This window comes from Oncorhynchus masou, chromosome 24, assembly GCF_036934945.1.
Source record: "Oncorhynchus masou masou isolate Uvic2021 chromosome 24, UVic_Omas_1.1, whole genome shotgun sequence".
NCBI classification, from domain to species: Eukaryota; Metazoa; Chordata; class Actinopteri; order Salmoniformes; family Salmonidae; genus Oncorhynchus; species Oncorhynchus masou.
The window spans coordinates 9,114,881-9,134,310 of record NC_088235.1 but is presented as its reverse complement, the minus strand read 5'-3'; the positions used below and the strand labels follow the sequence as shown (position 1 = coordinate 9,134,310).

At 52.3% G+C, this 19,430-nt stretch overlaps 2 protein-coding genes across 2 annotated transcripts in view; one reads left to right on the top strand and one right to left on the bottom strand.

Annotated features, from left to right (window-relative positions):
• LOC135513383 (dedicator of cytokinesis protein 1-like) overlaps positions 1 to 19,430 on the bottom strand; it is a 1,066,221-nt gene that overhangs the window by 858,482 nt on the left and 188,309 nt on the right.
• The window catches only part of LOC135511833 (dedicator of cytokinesis protein 1-like), a 513,132-nt gene that overhangs the window by 408,737 nt on the left and 84,965 nt on the right, over positions 1 to 19,430 (top strand). The window contains exons 29-32 of the mRNA XM_064933315.1: positions 4,405 to 4,489; positions 7,484 to 7,570; positions 10,187 to 10,363; positions 15,944 to 16,027. Of these exons, the coding sequence (XP_064789387.1) occupies positions 4,405 to 4,489; positions 7,484 to 7,570; positions 10,187 to 10,363; positions 15,944 to 16,027 (433 nt within the window). The remainder of the gene's footprint in view (positions 1 to 4,404; positions 4,490 to 7,483; positions 7,571 to 10,186; positions 10,364 to 15,943; positions 16,028 to 19,430) is intronic.

Genomic DNA, 19,430 nt, shown 5'->3' with positions numbered 1-19,430 from the left:
TCTTCACAGAGAACAGGGCTGTTGTAAATGTTCCTACATCTTCACAGAGAACAGGGCTGTTGTAAATGTTCCTACATCTTCACAGAGAACAGGGCTGTTGTAAATGTTCCTACATCCTCACACCCAGAGAACAGGGCTGTTGTAAATGTTCCTACATCTTCACACCCAGAGAACAGGGCTGTTGTAAATGTTCCTACATCTTCACAGAGAACAGGGCTGTTGTAAATGTTCCTACATCTTCACACCCAGAGAACAGGGCTGTTGTAAATGTTCCTACATCTTCACACCCAGAGAACATGGCTGTTGTAAATGTTCCTACATCTTCACAGAGAACAGGGCTGTTGTAAATGTTCCTACATCTTCACACCCAGAGAACAGGGCTGTTGTAAATGTTCCTACATCTTCACACCCAGAGAACAGGGCTGTTGTAAATGTTCCTACATCTTCACAGAGAACAGGGCTGTTGTAAATGTTCCTACATCTTCACACCCAGAGAACAGGGCTGTTGTAAATGTTCCTACATCTTCCCAGAGAACAGGGCTGTTGTAAATGTTCCTACATCTTCCCAGAGAACAGGGCTGTTGTAAATGTTCCTACATCTTCACAGAGAACAGGGCTGTTGTTAATGTTCCTACATCTTCACAGAGAACAGGGCTGTTGTAAATGTTCCTACATCTTCACACCCAGAGAACATGGCTGTTGTAAATGTTCCTACATCTTCACAGAGAACAGGGCTGTTGTAAATGTTCCTACATCTTCACAGAGAACAGGGCTGTTGTAAATGTTCCTACATCTTCACACCCAGAGAACAGGGCTGTTGTAAATGTTCCTACATCTTCACAGAGAACAGGGCTGTTGTAAATGTTCCTACATCTTCACGGAGAACAGGGCTGTTGTAAATGTTCCTACATCTTCACAGAGAACAGGGCTGTTGTAAATGTTCCTACATCCTCACACCCAGAGAACAGGGCTGTTGTAAATGTTCCTACATCTTCACACCCAGAGAACAGGGCTGTTGTAAATGTTCCTACATCTTCACAGAGAACAGGGCTGTTGTAAATGTTCCTACATCTTCACACCCAGAGAACAGGGCTGTTGTAAATGTTCCTACATCTTCACACCCAGAGAACATGGCTGTTGTAAATGTTCCTACATCTTCACAGAGAACAGGGCTGTTGTAAATGTTCCTACATCTTCACACCCAGAGAACAGGGCTGTTGTAAATGTTCCTACATCTTCACACCCAGAGAACAGGGCTGTTGTAAATGTTCCTACATCTTCACAGAGAACAGGGCTGTTGTAAATGTTCCTACATCTTCACACCCAGAGAACAGGGCTGTTGTAAATGTTCCTACATCTTCACAGAGAACAGGGCTGTTGTAAATGTTCCTACATCTTCACACCCAGAGAACAGGGCTGTTGTAAATGTTCCTACATCTTCACACCCAGAGAACAGGGCTGTTGTAAATGTTCCTACATCTTCACACCCAGAGAACATGGCTGTTGTAAATGTTCCTACATCTTCACAGAGAACAGGGCTGTTGTAAATGTTCCTACATCTTCACAGAGAACAGGGCTGTTGTAAATGTTCCTACATCTTCACAGAGAACAGGGCTGTTGTAAATGTTCCTACATCTTCACACCCAAAGAACAGGGCTGTTGTAAATGTTCCTACATCTTCACAGAGAACAGGGCTGTTGGAAATGTTCCTACATCTTCACACCCAGAGAACAGGGCTGTTGTAAATGTTCCTACATCTTCACACCCAGAGAACAGGGCTGTTGTAAATGTTCCTACATCTTCACAGAGAACAGGGCTGTTGGAAATGTTCCTACATCTTCACACCCAGAGAACAGGGCTGTTGTAAATGTTCCTACATCTTCACACCCAGAGAACAGGGCTGTTGTGAATGTTCCTTCATCTTCACAGAGAACAGGGCTGTTGTAAATGTTCCTACATCTTCACACCCAGAGAACAGGGCTGTTGTAAATGCTCCTACATCTTCACACCCAGAGAACAGGGCTGTTGTAAATGTTCATACATCTTCACAGAGAACAGGGCTGTTGTAAATGTTCCTACATCTTCACAGAGAACAGGGCTGTTGTAAATGTTCCTACATCTTCACACCCAGAGAACAGGGCTGTTGTAAATGCTCCTACATCTTCACACCCAGAGAACAGGGCTGTTGTAAATGTTCCTACATCTTCACACCCAGAGAACAGGGCTGTTGTAAATGCTCCTACATCTTCACACCCAGAGAACAGGGCTGTTGTAAATGTTCCTACATCTTCCCAGAGAACAGGGCTGTTGTAAATGTTCCTACATCTTCACAGAGAACAGGGCTGTTGTAAATGTTCCTACATCTTCACAGAGAACAGGGCTGTTGTAAATGTTCCTACATCTTCACAGAGAACAGGGCTGTTGTAAATGTTCCTACATCTTCACACCCAGAGAACAGGGCTGTTGTAAATGTTCCTACATCTTCACACCCAGAGAACAGGGCTGTTGTAAATGTTCCTACATCTTCACACCCAGAGAACAGGGCTGTTGTAAATGCTCCTACATCTTCACACCCAGAGAACAGGGCTGTTGTAAATGTTCCTACATCTTCACAGAGAACAGGGCTGTTGTAAATGTTCCTACATCTTCACAGAGAACAGGGCTGTTGTAAATGTTCCTACATCTTCACACCCAGAGAACAGGGCTGTTGTAAATGCTCCTACATCTTCACACCCAGAGAACAGGGCTGTTGTAAATGTTCCTACATCTTCACACCCAGAGAACAGGGCTGTTGTAAATGTTCCTACATCTTCACAGAGAACAGGGCTGTTGTAAATGTTCCTACATCTTCACAGAGAACAGGGCTGTTTTATGGAAACGGCTCTCGTTCATTTGATATTAATGTCATTCGACTAATAAAGTCTCAGACCACATAATGAGACATATGGTTTTCAAAGAACAGAAAAGGAAACGTGCTGTATTTGTAGACCAGCGTTACACAGTACTATTTAAAGATAGTGCTCTGTTAGTGTTGTGTGTTGGTCCAACCTCGTCTCAGACAACTGGGCCCATCACCCCACAACAGAACTCCCAGTGAGAGAAATCTTTAACCTGGATAGGAGGGTTCAACCCTGCCAGTCCACTGATCTGTCTGTCTGTCTGTCTGTCTGTCCTGGTGTCATGTCTGTCTGTCTGTCCTGGTGTCATGTCTGTCTGTCTGTCTGTCTGTCCTGGTGTCATGTCTGTCTGTATGTATGTATGTCTGTCTGTATGTCCTGTCTGTCTGTCCTGTCTGTCCTGTCTGTCTGTCCTGATGTCATGTCTGTCTGTCTGTCTGTCTGTCTGTCTGTCTGTCTGCAGCTTCATTACATTCCCCATCTAAGAGCTCATCCCTGGGAATTAAATGCTTCTTTGTATATATCTGTGTATTATGATTTCAATCAGTTCATTCCAGCTCTGGAGAGACAGACAGGCAGACAGACAGACAGACAGACAGACATGACATGACAACAGGACAGACAGACAGGACAGACAGACAGGACATACAGACAGACATACATATAGACAGACATGACACCAGGACAGGCAGACAGACAGACAGACAGGCAGACAGACAGACAGACAGACAGACATGACACCAGGACAGGCAGACAGACAGACAGACAGACAGGCAGACAGACAGACAGACAGACAGACAGTGAGACAGACAGGCAGACAGTGAGACAGACAGGCAGACAGACAGTGAGACAGACAGGCAGACAGACAGACAGACAGTGAGACAGACAGGCAGACAGTGAGACAGACAGACAGACAGTGAGACAGACAGGCAGGCAGACAGACAGGCAGACAGTGAGACAGACAGTGAGACAGACAGTGAGACAGACAGTGAGACAGACAGACAGACAGAGAGACAGACAGACAGACAGACAGAAAGACAGAGAGACAGACAGAGAGACAGACAGTGAGACAGACAGGCAGACAGACAGACAGGCAGACAGACAGTGAGACAGACAGTGAGACAGACAGACAGACAGACAGACAGACAGACAGACAGACAGACAGACAGTCTAAGTGAGGGATGTTTATGCTACTGACTCACTGACCTGTTTTTCACCTGAAACGGCAACATAATTAACCTGCAGATGGACCATAACACTTTTAATTTATTTCTCTACTTATTTCTCCCTCTCACTCTCTCTCTCCCTCTCTCTCTCTCTCTCTGTCTCTCTCACTCTCTCTCCCTCTCTCTCTCTCTCTCTCTCTCTCTCTCTCTCTCTCTCTCTCTCTCTCTCTCTCTCTCTCTCTCTCTCTCTCTCTCTCTCTCTCCCTCTCTCTCTCTCTCCCTCTTTCTCTCTGTCTCTGTCTCTGTCTCTCCCTCTCTCTCCCTCTCTCTCCTCTCCCCAGCTTTTACATGATAAATGAAGTGTATCAGTTTCAGTACTCCAGACCGGTGAGGAAGGGAGAGAAGGACCCAGACAACGAGTTCTCGGTAAATATCATATTCATATTGATTTTCTAATCTTTCTTTTCTACATTTCCTTTAATGACAGATGTCAGTACTGTAATTGTTGTGACTAATGACAGTATTGTAATTGTTGTGACTAATGACAGATGTCAGTACTGTAATTGTTGTGACTAATGACAGTATTGTAATTGTTGTGACTAATGACAGATGTCAGTACTGTAATTGTTGTGACTAATGACAGTATTGTCATTGTTGTGACTAATGACAGATGTCAGTACTGTAATTGTTGTGACTAATAACAGATGTCAGTACTGTAATTGTTGTGACTAATGACAGATGTCAGAACTGTAATTGTTGTCACTAATGACAGATGTCAGAACTGTAATTGTTGTCACTAATGACAGATGTCAGAACTGTAATTGTTGTGACTAATGACAGATGTCAGTATTGTAATTGTTGTGACTAATGACTACTGTCAGTACTGTAATTGTTGTCACTAATGACAGATGTCAACTGTAATTGTTGTGTCTAATGACAGATGTCAGTACTGTAATTGTTGTGACTACTGTCAGTACTGTAATTGTTGTGACTAATGACAGATGTCAGTACTGTAATTGTTGTGACTACTGTCAGTACTGTAATTGTTGTGACTAATGACAGATGTCAGTACTGTAATTGTTGTGACTACTGTCAGTACTGTAATTGTTGTGACTAATGACAGATGTCAGTACTGTACTGCAGGGTCAGATAATAATAATCACAGTGGCTGTAGAGGGTGCAACAGGTCAACACCTCTCAGATATTGTGAGTCATTATTTCTGGTCGATGATGTGTGATGTACTAGCTAGAGGAGAGTCCCTCTCATCTGGTGTGTCTGAGAGAGAGACTTAATTATTGTTGTCGTCCTCCTCCACTACACCAGAAGTCTGGTTCTCTGACCTTTAACCCAACAACATGTTGTAGTCCTCCTCCCTCCTCCACTACACCAGCAGTCTAGTTCTCTGACCTTTAACCCAACAACATGTTGTAGTCCTCCTCCACTACACCAGCAGTCTGGTTCTCTCTGACCTTTAACCCAACAACATGTTGTAGTCCTCCTCCACTACACCAGCAGTCTGGTTCTCTGACCTTTAACCCAACAACATGTTGTAGTCCTCCTCCCTCCTCCACTACACCAGCAGTCTGGTTCTCTCTGACCTTTAACCTGACAACATGTTGTAGTCCTCCTCCACTACCCCAGCAGTCTGGTTCTCTCTGACCTTTAACCTGACAACATGTTGTAGTCCTCCTCCCTCCTCCTCTACACCAGCTGTCTGGTTCTCTGACCTTTAACCTAACCACATGTTGTAGTCCTCCTCCCTCCTCTACTACACCAGCAGTCTGATTCTCTGACCTTTAACCCAACAACATGTTGTAGTCCTCCTCCACTACACCAGCAGTCTGGTTCTCTGACCTTTAACCCAACAACATGTTGTAGTCCTCCTCCACTACACCAGCAGTCTGGTTCTCTGACCTTTAACCTAACAACATGTTGTAGTCCTCCTCCACTACACCAGCAGTCTGGTTCTCTGACCTTTAACCCAACAACATGTTGTAGTCCTCCTCCACTACACCAGCAGTCTGGTTCTCTGACCTTTAACCTAACAACATGTTGTAGTCCCCCTCCCTCCTCCACTACACCAGCAGTCTGGTTCTCTGACCTTTAACCTAACAACATGTTGTAGTCCTCCTCCACTACACCAGCAGTCTGGTTCTCTGACCTTTAACCCGACAACATGTTGTAGTCCTCCTCCACTACACCAGCAGTCTGGTTCTCTGACCTTTAACCCGACAAAATGTTGTAGTCCTCCTCCACTACACCAGCAGTCTGGTTCTCTGACTTTTAACCCGACAACATGTTGTAGTCCTCCTCCACTACACCAGCAGTCTGGTTCTCTGACCTTTAACCTAACAACATGTTGTAGTCCTCCTCCACTACACCAGCAGTCTGGTTCTCTGACCTTTAACCCGACAACATGTTGTAGTCCTCCTCCACTACACCAGCAGTCTGGTTCTCTGACCTTTAACCCGACAACATGTTGTAGTCCTCCTCCACTACACCAGCAGTCTGGTTCTCTGACCTTTAACCCAACAAGTATTTCTGTAAAAAAGGTACAGGAAAGAACTACTTGTTTTCTAGTCGTCTCTTCTAGTCGTCCTGTGAACAGCTGGATTATGTCTATTAGTGTGGATGATGTGTGATGTACTGGAGAATCCCTTTCATTACACACACACATACCACACCACACACACGCACACATACACACACACACACACACACACACACACACACACACACACACACACACACACACACACACACATACGCACACACACACATACGCACACACACACACAGACACACAAACACACGCACATACGCACACACACCACACACATACACACCACAGGCACACCACACACATACACACCACACACACACCACACACACATACACACACACACACACACACACACACACACACACACACACACCACACACACACACACACCACACACCACACCACACACACACACACCACACACACACACACACACCATACACACCACACACACATACACACACACACACAGACACACCACACACACAGACACACCACACACACATACACACCACACACAGACACACCACACCACACACACACAGACACACCACACCACACACAGACACACACACACACAGCCACACCACACACCACACACACACCTACTATTGTGTTTCCAGCCCCAGCAGTTGGACTTTAACTCAACAGCCATTCTCTCTCTGGTACATTTAACGTCAACAGGAAATGTTGGATCTGTAAAACTGTAGCAGGAAAGAACAACCGTTATCTGTCTCTATTCTAAGTGCTCCTGTCTGTCATACTGAAAGCACCGGTCATTTGTTCATCTCCGTGAAGACAAAAAAACTCTTTACAGCTTCTTCTCTTGTATTGTGTTTTATTGTCTTTTTTCCAGAACATGTGGATCGAGAGAACCACTTACACCACGGCCTACAAACTGCCTGGGATCCTGCGCTGGTTCGATGTCAGGTCTGTCTCCACGGTGAGTGTGTGTCTGCATCAGGTCTGTCTCCACGGTGAGTGTGTGTCTCCATCAGGTCTGTCTCCACGGTGAGTGTGTGTCTCCATCAGGTCTGTCTCCACGGTGAGTGTGTGTCTGCGTCAGGTCTGTCTCCAAGGTGAGTGTGTGTCTGCGTCAGGTCTGTCTCCACGGTGAGTGTGTGTCTGCATCAGGTCTGTCTCCACGGTGAGTGTGTGTCTGCATCAGGTCTGTCTCCACGGTGAGTGTGTGTCTGCATCAGGTCTGTCTCCAAGGTGAGTGTGTGTCTCCATCAGGTCTGTCTCCAAGGTGAGTGTGTGTCTGCATCAGGTCTGTCTCCACGGTGAGTGTGTGTCTGCGTCAGGTCTGTCTCCACGGTGAGTGTGTGTCTGCATCAGGTCTGTCTCCACGGTGAGTGTGTGTCAACGTCAGGTCTGTCTCCACGGTGAGTGTGTGTCTGCATCAGGTCTGTCTCCACGGTGAGTGTGTGTCTGCATCAGGTCTGTCTCCACGGTGAGTGTGTGTCTGCATCAGGTCTGTCTCCACGGTGAGTGTGTGTCTGCATCAGGTCTGTCTCCACGGTGACTGTGTGTCTGCATCAGGTCTGTCTCCACGGTGAGTGTGTGTCTGCATCAGGTCTGTCTCCACGGTGAGTGTGTGTCTGCGTCAGGTCTGTCTCCACGGTGAGTGTGTGTCTGCGTCCTCGTCAGGTCTGTCTCCAAGGTGAGTGTGTGTCTGCGTCCTCGTCAGGTCTGTCTCCAAGGTGAGTGTGTGTCTGCATCAGGTCTGTCTCCACGGTGAGTGTGTGTCTGCATCAGGTCTGTCTCCACGGTGAGTGTGTGTCTGCATCAGGTCTGTCTCCACGGTGAGTGTGTGTCTCCATCAGGTCTGTCTCCACGGTGAGTGTGTGTCTGCATCAGGTCTGTCTCCAAGGTGAGTGTGTGTCTGCTTCAGGTCTGTCTCCACGGTGAGTGTGTGCATAAATGATAATTTACTATATTAAATATATTATATAATACTATACCATACCATAGTATAATTTACTATACCATACCATAGTATAACTTACTATATTAAATATATTATATAATACTATAACATACCATAGTATAATTTACTATATTAAATATATTATATAATACTATACCATACCATAGTATAATTTACTATACCATACAATGTTATACAATACTCTACGATACCATAGTATAATACAGGGCCCTTCCCCCGCGGTATTTAGTCACCCAGATGAGGTGGGAACAGGGCAGGTCCTGAACCCACGGTATTTAGTCACCCAGATGAGGTGGGAACAGGGCAGGTCCTGAACCCACGGTATTTAGTCACCCAGATGAGGTGGGAACAGGGCAGGTCCTGAACCCACGGTATTTAGTCACCCAGATGAGGAGGGAACAGGGCAGGTCCTGAACCCACGGTATATAGTCACCCAGATGAGGTGGGAACAGGGCAGGTCCTGAACCCACTGTATATAGTCACCCAGATGAGGCGGGAACAGGGCAGGTCCTGAACCCACGGTATATAGTCACCCAGATGAGGCGGGAACAGGGCAGGTCCTGAACCCACGGTATTTAGTCACCCAGATGAGGTGGGAACAGGGCAGGTCCTGAACCCACGGTATATAGTCACCCAGATGAGGTGGGAACAGGGCAGGTCCTGAACCCACGGTATATAGTCACCCAGATGAGGTGGGAACAGGGCAGGTCCTGAACCCACGGTATATAGTCACCCAGATGAGGTGGGAACAGGGCAGGTCCTGAACCCACGGTATATAGTCACCCAGATGAGGCGGGAACAGGGCAGGTCCTGAACCCACGGTATATAGTCACCCAGATGAGGTGGGAACAGGGCAGGTCCTGAACCCACGGTATTTAGTCACCCAGATGAGGCGGGAACAGGGCAGGTCCTGAACCCACGGTATTTAGTCACCCAGATGAGGCGGGAACAGGGCAGGTCCTGAACCCACGGTATTTAGTCACCCAGATGAGGTGGGAACAGGGCAGGTCCTGAACCCACGGTATATAGTCACCCAGATGAGGCGGGAACAGAGCAGGTCCTGAACCCACGGTATTTAGTCACCTAGATGAGGCGGGAACAGGGCAGGTCATGAACCCACGGTATATAGTCACCCAGATGAGGCGGGAACAGGGCAGGTCCTGTACGGTTCGGTGTTACATCGTGACTGACATGTAAAGTCAATGTTCCCACGTCATCAATCCAGAACGAATAGATTCCATAGTCTCTGTAAATCCTTCCATCTGATGCCGGTCTTAAAGAGGCTTGCCAGGCTCGGCTTTCACCGCAGATTGGTGAGATTTGTCACCCTGCCAGGCAGTCACACAGATCCTTCTAAATTTAGGTTGGGGGGGGGGGAAAAACATCTATAAACTGTAATTTACTCAAGACAATCCACACATGTTCTACCGTTGTCGTCACTCGTCTGTCCCAGAGATTCAGCCATCAGAAGCCCTCAGGTAGCCTATAATGTCCCTGTTGTTCGACTGTAGATTGGTGTTAAAATGTCTCTCTCGCTCACAGACGGACCTCAACCTGAAATGAATCAGAACTTCTAACCTTCTTTTACTTCCTGCTTCGTGTGTTCAGGAGGAGATCAGCCCATTGGAGAACGCCATGGAGACGATGCAACTGACCAATGAGAAGATCAGCAACATGGTGCAGCGTCACCTGAATGATTCCAACCTTCCCATCAACCCCCTCTCCATGCTGCTCAACGGCATCGTGGACCCCGCTGTCATGGGCGGTTTCACCAACTACGAGAAGGTACTGTGTGTGTGTGTGTGTGTGTGTGTGTCGTCATGGGTGGGTCTACCTTACTTAGCTAATGAATACAGCTTTAGTTATTTATTGTGGACCAAACATGAGCGTAGTTTGGTTGAACCATCTGATCATGGTGGTTTGAAACGTCTTCCCCATGTAGGAAGATACAACCTTCATACAGAAGACAAAAGATTGTTTCTGTTATGAGTTCTGACGTCTCTCCTCTCTCCTCTCCTCTCTCCCCTCTTCACCCTCTCTCCTCCCTCCTCCTCTCTCCTCTCCCCTCTCTCCACTTGTCTCTCCTCCTATCTCCTCCCTCTCCTCCTCTCTCCTCCTCTCTCCTCTCCCCCCTCTCTCCTCCTTTCTCCTCTCCTCTCTCCTCCTCTCTCCTCTCCCCCCTCTCTCCACTTGTCTCTTCTCTCCTCTCTCTCCCCTCTTCACCCTCTCTCCTCTCCTCCCTCTCCTGTTATCTCCTCCTCTCTCCACTTGTCTCTCTTCTTCTGTCCTCTCCTCTCTCCACCCTCTCTCCTCTCCTATCCACTTTCCTCTCTCACTTCTCTCCCCGCTTCCCTCCCCTCTCTCACCTCTCCTCTATCCTCTTCTCTCCTCTCCTCTCTCCTCCTCCCCCTCTCCTCTCTCTTCTCTCCTATCCTCCTATCCACTTTCCTCTCTCTCTTCTCTCCTCCCTCCTCTTCTCTACTGTCCTCTCTCCTCCTCTCCCTCTCTTCTCCTCCCCCTCTCCCCTCCCCCTCTCTCCTCTCCCTCTCTTCTCACCTCTCTCCCCTCTCCTCTCCTCCCCTCTCCTCTCCTCTCCTCTCTCCTCTCCCCTCTCCCCTCTCCTCTCCCCTCCTCTCCTCTCCTCACCCCTCTCCTCTCCCTCTCCTCTCCTCTCCCCTCTCCTCTCCTCTCCCTCTCCTCTCCTCTCCTCTCCTCTCCTCTCCTCTCCTCTCCCCTCTCCTCTCCCCTCTCCTCTCCTCTCTCCTCCTCTCCCCTCTCCCCCTCTCCCCCTCCCTCTCCCCTCCCTCTCCTCTCTCCCTCTCCCCCTCTCCTCTCCCCTCCTCTCCTCTCCTCACCCCTCTCCCCTCCCCTCCCCTCTCCTCTCCTCTCCTCCTCTCCTCTCCTCTCCCTCTCCCTCTCCCCTCCCCCTCTCCCCTCTCCTCTCCTCTCCCTCTCTCCCTCCTCTCCCCTCCCTCTCCCCTCCCCTCCTCTCCCCTCCTCTCCCCTCCCCCTCCCCTCCCTCTCCCCTCTCCCCTCTCCTCTCCCCTCTCCTCCCCTCTCCTCTCTCCTCCCCCTCCCCTCTCCTCTCCCTCTCCTCTCCTCTCCCTCTGTCCTCTCCCCTCCTCTCCTCTCCTCACCCCTCTCCCCTCCCCTCTCCTCTCCCCTCTCCTCTCCCCTCTCCTCTCCCTCCCCTCTCCCCTCTCCTCTCCCTCCTCTCCCCTCCTCTCCTCTCCTCTCCTCTCCTCTCTCCTCCCCTCTCTCTCTCCTCTCTCTCCTCTCCTCTCCCTCTCCCTCTCCTCTCCTCCCCTCTCCTCTCCTCTCTCCTCTCCTCTCCTCTCCTCTCCTCCCCTCCCCTCCTCTCCTCTCCCCTCTCCTCTCCCCCCTCCCCTCCTCTCCCTCTCCTCTCCTCCTCTCTCCTCTCCTCTCCTCTCCTCCCCCTCTCCCCTCTCCTCTCCTCCTCTCCTCTCCTCTCCCTCCCTCTCCCTCTCCCTCTCCTCTCCCCTCTCCCCTCCCTCTCCCCTCTCCCTCCCCTCTCCTCCCCTCCCCCCCCCTCCCCTCCTCTCCCTCTCCCCTCTCCTCTCCTCTCCTCTCTCCTCCCTCTCCTCTCTCCCCTCCCTCTCCTCCTCTCCTCCCCCTCTCTCCTCTCCTCTCTCCTCTCCTCTCCTCTCCTCTCCTCCTCCTCCCTCTCCCTCTCCCTCTCCTCCTCTCCTCTCCTCTCCTCTCCCTCTCCCCCTCTCCCTCCCCTCTCCTCTCCTCCCTCCCCTCTCCTCTCCTCTCTCCTCTCCTCTCCCTCTCTCTCCTCCTCTCCTCCTCTCTCCTCTCTCCCCCTCTCCCCTCCCCTCTCCCCTCCCCTCCCCTCCCCCCCCTCTCCCCCTCCCCTCCCCTCCCCTCTCCTCTCCCTCCTCCCCTCTCCCTCTCCCTCCTCTCCTCTCTCCCTCCTCCCTCTCCTCTCCCTCTCTCCTCTCCCTCTCCCTCTCCTCTCCTCTCCCTCTCCTCCTCCCTCCCTCTCCTCTCTCCTCTCCTCTCTCCTCTCCTCTCCTCTCTCCCTCTCCTCTCCTCTCCTCTCCTCTCCTCCCTCCTCCCTCTCCTCTCCTCTCCTCTCTCCTCTCTCCTCTCCTCTCCTCTCCTCCTCTCTCCTCTCCTCTCCTCCCCTCTCCTCTCTCCTCTCTACTCTCCTCTCCTCTCCTCCTCTCTCCTCTCCTCTCCTCTCCTCTCTCCTCTCCTCTCTCCTCTCCTCTCCTCCCCTCTCCTCCTCCTCTCCTCTCTCTCCCTCCCTCTCCTCTCCTCTCCCTCTCCCTCCTCTCCTCTCCTCTCCCCTCCCCTCTCCCTCTCCTCTCCCTCCTCCTCTCTCCTCTCCCCTCTCTCCTCTCCTCCCCTCTCTCCTCTCCCCTCTCCCCTCTCCCTCCTCTCCTCTCCTCTCTCCTCCTCTCTCCTCTCCCCTCTCCTCTCCCCTCCCCTCTCCCTCTCCTCCTCTCTCCTCTCCCCCTCCCTCCTCTCCTCCCCTCTCCCTCTCCCCTCTCTCCTCTCCTCCCCTCTCTCCTCTTCTCCTCTCTCCTCTCTCCTCTCCTCTCCTCTCCTCTCCTCTCCTCCCCTCTCCTCTCTCCTCTCCCCTCCTCTCCTCTCCCCTCCTCCCCTCCTCTCTCCCCTCCCCTCCCCTCTCCTCTCCCCTCTCCTCCTCTCCTCTCCTCTCCTCTCTCCTCTCCTCCTCTCTCCTCTCCTCTCCTCTCCCCTCTCCCCTCTCCCCCTCTCCCCTCTCCTCCTCTCCTCTCCCTCTCCCTCTCCTCCCTCCCCTCCCTCTCCTCTCTTCTCCTCTCCTCTCCCTCTCCTCTCTCCTCCCTCTCCCTCTCCCCTCTCCCCCTCTCCTCTCCTCTCCTCTCCCCTCCCTCCTCCCCTCCTCTCCTCTCCTCTCCCCTCTCCTCTCCTCTCCCCTCCCCTCCTCTCCCTCTCCTCTCCCTCTCCCCTCCTCTCCTCTCCTCTCCCCTCCCCTCCTCCCCTCCCCTCTCCCCTCCCCTCCCCTCCCCTCCTCTCCCTCTCCTCCTCTCCTCTCCTCTCTCCTCTCCTCTCCTCTCCTCCTCTCTCCTCTCCTCTCCTCTCCCTCTCCCCTCCTCTCCTCCCTCTCCTCTCCTCCTCCTCCTCCTCCTCTCCCTCTCTCCTCTCCTCCTCTCCTCTCCCTCTCCTCCCCTCTCCTCTCCCTCTCCCTCTCCCTCTCTCCCCTCTCCTCCTCTCCTCTCCTCTCCCTCCTCTCCTCTCCTCTCCCTCTCCTCTCCTCTCCTCTCCTCTCCCTCTCCCTCTCCTCTCCTCTCCTCTCCTCTCCCTCTCCTCTCCTCTCCTCTCCTCTCCCTCTCCTCTCCCCTCCTCTCCTCTCCTCTCCCTCCCCTCCTCTCCCCTCCCTCTCCCCCTCTCCTCTCCCTCCCCTCTCTCTCTCCCTCTCCCCTCCTCTCCCTCCTCTCTCCTCCCCCTCTCCCTCTCCCCTCCTCTCTCCTCCCCTCTCCCTCTCTCCTCCCCTCTCCTCTCTCTCCTCCTCCTCTCCTCTCCTCTCCTCTCCTCTCTCCTCTCCCTCTCCTCTCCTCTCCTCCCTCTCCTCTCCCCTCTCCTCCCCTCCCCTCCCTCTCCTCCCCCTCTCTCCTCCCCTCTCCTCTCTCCTCTCCTCTCCTCTCCTCTCTCCTCCTCTCCCTCTCCCCTCCCTCTCCTCTCCTCTCCCCTCCCCTCCCCTCTCCTCTCCCCTCCCCTCTCCCCTCTCCCCTCTCCCCTCTCCTCTCCCTCTCTCCTCCTCTCTCCTCTCCCCTCTCCTCTCCTCCCCTCTCCTCTCTCCTCCTCTCTCCTCTCCCCTCTCTCCTCTCCTCCCCTCTCCTCCTCCCCCTCTCTCCTCTCCCCTCCCCTCTCTCCTCTTCTCTCCTCTCTCCCTCTCCTCTCCTCTCCCTCTCCTCTCCTCTCCTCTCCTCCCCTCTCCTCTCTCCCCTCTCCCCCCCTCCTCCTCTCCCCCTCCTCCCCTCCCTCTCTCCCCCCCCTCCCCCTCTCCCCTCTCCTCTCTCTCTCTCCTCTCCTCTCTCCTCTCTCCTCTCCTCTCCTCTCCTCCTCTCTCCTCTCCTCTCCCTCTCCTCTCCCTCTCCTCTCCTCTCCTCTCCCTCTCCTCCTCTCCTCTCCCCTCTCCCCTCTCCTCCTCTCCTCTCCTCTCCTCTCCTCTCTCTCCTCTCCTCTCCTCCCCCCTCCCCCCTCTCCTCTCCCCTCTTCTCCTCTCCTCTCCTCTCTCCTCCTCTCCTCCTCTCCCCTCTCCTCTCCTCTCCTCTCCCCTCCCCTCCTCTCCTCTCCTCTCCTCCTCTCCTCTCCCTCTCCTCCCCCTCTCCTCTCCCCCTCCCCTCCTCTCCTCTCCCCCTCCTCTCCTCTCCCCTCCCTCCCCTCCCCTCCCCCTCCCCTCTCCCTCCCCCTCCCCCTCCCTCCTCTCCCCTCCCTCTCCCTCTCCTCTCCTCTCTCTCCCTCTCTCCTCCTCCCTCTCCTCTCCTCTCCTCTCCCTCTCCTCTCCCTCTCCTCCTCTCCTCTCCTCCCTCTCCTCCTCCCCTCCTCCTCTCCTCTCCTCTCCTCTCCCTCTCCTCTCCTCTCCCCCTCTCCCCTCTCCTCCTCTCCTCTCCTCTCCTCTCCCTCTCCCTCCCTCTCCTCTCCTCTCCCCTCCTCTCCTCTCCTCCTCCTCTCCTCTCCTCTCTCCTCTCCCCTCTCCTCTCCCCTCCCTCTCCTCTCCTCTCCTCTCCCCTCTCCTCTCCTCCCCTCTCCTCTCCTCCCTCTCCTCTCCTCTCCTCTCCTCTCCTCTCCTCTCCTCTCCCTCTCCTCTCCCTCTCCCTCTCCTCTCCTCTCCCCTCCCCTCCCCCTCCCCCCCCTCCCTCCCTCCTCTCCTCCCCCTCCCCCTCCTCTCCTCTCCCCTCCCCTCCCTCTCCTCTCCTCTCCCTCCCCTCTCCTCTCCCCTCTCCTCCTCTCCCTCTCCCCCTCCCCTCTCTCCCTCTCCTCTCCTCCCCTCCCCTCTCCCCCTCTCCTCTCCCCTCTCCCCTCTCCCCTCTCTCCCTCTCTCCTCCTCTCCCCTCTCCTCTCCTCTCCCCTCTCCTCTCCTCTCTCTCCTCTCCTCTCCTCTCCCCCTCCCTCCTCTCCTCTCCCCTCCCCTCCCCTCCCCTCCCCTCCCTCTCCTCTCCCTCTCCTCTCCTCTCCTCTCCTCTCCCTCTCCCCTCCCCTCCCCCCCTCCCCTCCCCTCCCTCTCCTCTCCTCTCCCCTCCCCTCCCCTCCCCTCCCCTCCCCTCTCCTCTCCTCTCCCCTCCCCCCCCCCCCTCTCCTCCCCTCCCCTCCCCTCCCCTCCCCTCCTCTCCTCTCCTCTCCTCTCTCCAGGCATTCTTCACAGAGAAGTATAAGGCGGATCACCCTGAGGACCAGGAGAAACTGGACAAACTGAAAGACCTCATCGCATGGCAGGTTAGACTGACACACACACACACACACTGAAAGACCTCATCACATGGCAGGTTAGACTGACACACACACACACACTGACAGACCTCATCACATGGCAGGTTAGACTGACACACACACACACACTGAAAGACCTCATCGCATGGCAGGTTAGACTGACACACACACACACACTGACAGACCTCATCGCATGGCAGGTTAGACTGACACACACACACACACTGACAGACCTCATCACATGGCAGGTTAGACTGACACACACACACACACTGAAAGACCTCATCGCATGGCAGGTTAGACTGACACACACACACACACTGACAGACCTCATCACATGGCAGGTTAGACTGACACACACACACACTGAAAGACCTCATCGCATGGCAGGTTAGACTGACACACACACACACACACTGAAAGACCTCATCGCATGGCAGGTTAGACTGACACACACACACACTGAAAGACCTCATCGCATGGCAGGTTAGACTGACACACACACACACACTGAAAGACCTCATCACATGGCAGGTTAGACTGACACACACACACACTGAAAGACCTCATCGCATGGCAGGTTAGACTGACACACACACACACTGAAAGACCTCATCACATGGCAGGTTAGACTGACACACACACACACTGAAAGACCTCATCGCATGGCAGGTTAGACTGACACACACACACACACTGAAAGACCTCATCGCATGGCAGGTTAGACTGACACACACACACACTGAAAGACCTCATCACATGGCAGGTTAGACTGACACACACACACACTGAAAGACCTCATCACATGGCAGGTTAGACTGACACACACACACTGAAAGACCTCATCACATGGCAGGTTAGACTGACACACACACACACTGAAAGATCTCATCGCATGGCAGGTTAGACTGACACACACACACACACACACTGAAAGACCTCATCGCATGGCAGGTTAGACTGACACACACACACACACTGAAAGACCTCATCACATGGCAGGTTAGACTGACACACACACACACTGAAAGACCTGATCGCATGGCAGGTTAGACTGACACACACACACACTGAAAGACCTCATCGCATGGCAGGTTAGACTGACACACACACACACTGAAAGACCTCATCGCATGGCAGGTTAGACTGACACACACACACACTGAAAGACCTCATCTCATGGCAGGTTAGACTGACACACACACACACTGAAAGACCTCATCACATGGCAGGTTAGACTGACACACACACACACTGAAAGACCTCATCTCATGGCAGGTTAGACTGACACACACACACACACTGAAAGACCTCATCGCATGGCAGGTTAGACTGACACACACACACACACTGAAAGACCTCATCGCATGGCAGGTTAGACTGACACACACACACACTGAAAGACCTCATCTCATGGCAGGTTAGACTGACACACACACACACACTGAAAGACCTCATCACATGGCAGGTTAGACTGACACACACACACACACTGAAAGACCTCATCGCATGGCAGGTTAGACTGACACACACACACACACTGAAAGACCTCATCACATGGCAGGTTAGACTGACACACACACACACACTGAAAGACCTCATCGCATGGCAGGTTAGACTGACACACACACACACTGAAAGACCTCATCTCATGGCAGGTTAGACTGACACACACACACACTGAAAGACCTCATCGCATGGCAGGTTAGACTGACACACACACACTGAAAGACCTCATCGCATGGCAGGTTAGACTGACACACACACACACACACACTGAAAGACCTCATCACATGGCAGGTTAGACTGACACACACACACACAGAAAGACCTCATCGCATGGCAGGTTAGACTGACACACACACACACACACACTGAAAGACCTCATCACATGGCAGGTTAGACTGACACACACACACACAGAAAGACCTCATCGCATGGCAGGTTAGACTGACACACACACACACTGAAAGACCTCATCACATGGCAGGTTAGACTGACACACACACACACTGAAAGACCTCATCGCATGGCAGGTTAGACTGACACACACACACACTGAAAGACCTCATCTCATGGCAGGTTAGACTGACACACACACACACTGAAAGACCTCATCGCATGGCAGGTTAGACTGACACACACACACACACTGAAAGACCTCATCGCATGGCAGGTTAGACTGACACACACACACACACTGAAAGACCTCATCGCATGGCAGGTTAGACTGACACACACACACACTGAAAGACCTCATCGCATGGCAGGTTAGACTGACACACACACACACTGAAAGACCTCATCGCATGGCAGGTTAGACTGACACACACACAAACTGAAAGACCTCATCGCATGGCAGGTTAGACTGACACACACACACACACTGAAAGACCTCATCGCATGGCAGGTTAGACTGACACACACACACTGACAGACCTCATCGCATGGCAGGTTAGACTGACACACACACACACACTGAAAGACCTCATCGCATGGCAGGTTAGACTGACACACACACACTGAAAGACCTCATCACATGGCAGGTTAGACTGACACACACACACACTGAAAGACCTCATCACATGGCAGGTTAGACTGACACACACACACTGAAAGACCTCATCGCATGGCAGGTTAGACTGACACACACACACTGAAAGACCTCATCACATGGCAGGTTAGACTGACACACACACACACACCGACAGACCTGATCGCATGGCAGGTTAGACTGACACACACAAACTGACAGACCTCATCACATGGCAGGTTAGACTGACACACACACACTGAAAGACCTCATCACATGGCAGGTTAGACTGACACACACACACACTGAAAGACCTCATCGCATGGCAGGTTAGACTGACACACACACACACTGACAGACCTGATCACATGGCAGGTTAGACTGACACACACACACACTGAAAGACCTCATCGCATGGCAGGTTAGACTGACACACACACACACTGACAGACCTCATCACATGGCAGGTTAGACTGACACACACACACTGAAAGACCTCATCGCATGGCAGGTTAGACTGACACACACACACTGAAAGACCTCATCACATGGCAGGTTAGACTGACACACACACACACACTGACAGACCTGATCGCATGGCAGGTTAGACTGACACACACACACACTGAAAGACCTCATCACATGGCAGGTTAGACTGACACACACACACACACTGACAGACCTGATCGCATGGCAGGTTAGACTGACACACACACACACTGAAAGACCTCATCACATGGCAGGTTAGACTGACACACACACACACACACACTGACAGACCTGATCGCATGGCAGGTTAGACTGACACACACACACACTGAAAGACCTCATCGCATGGCAGGTTAGACTGACACACACACACACTGAAAGACCTCA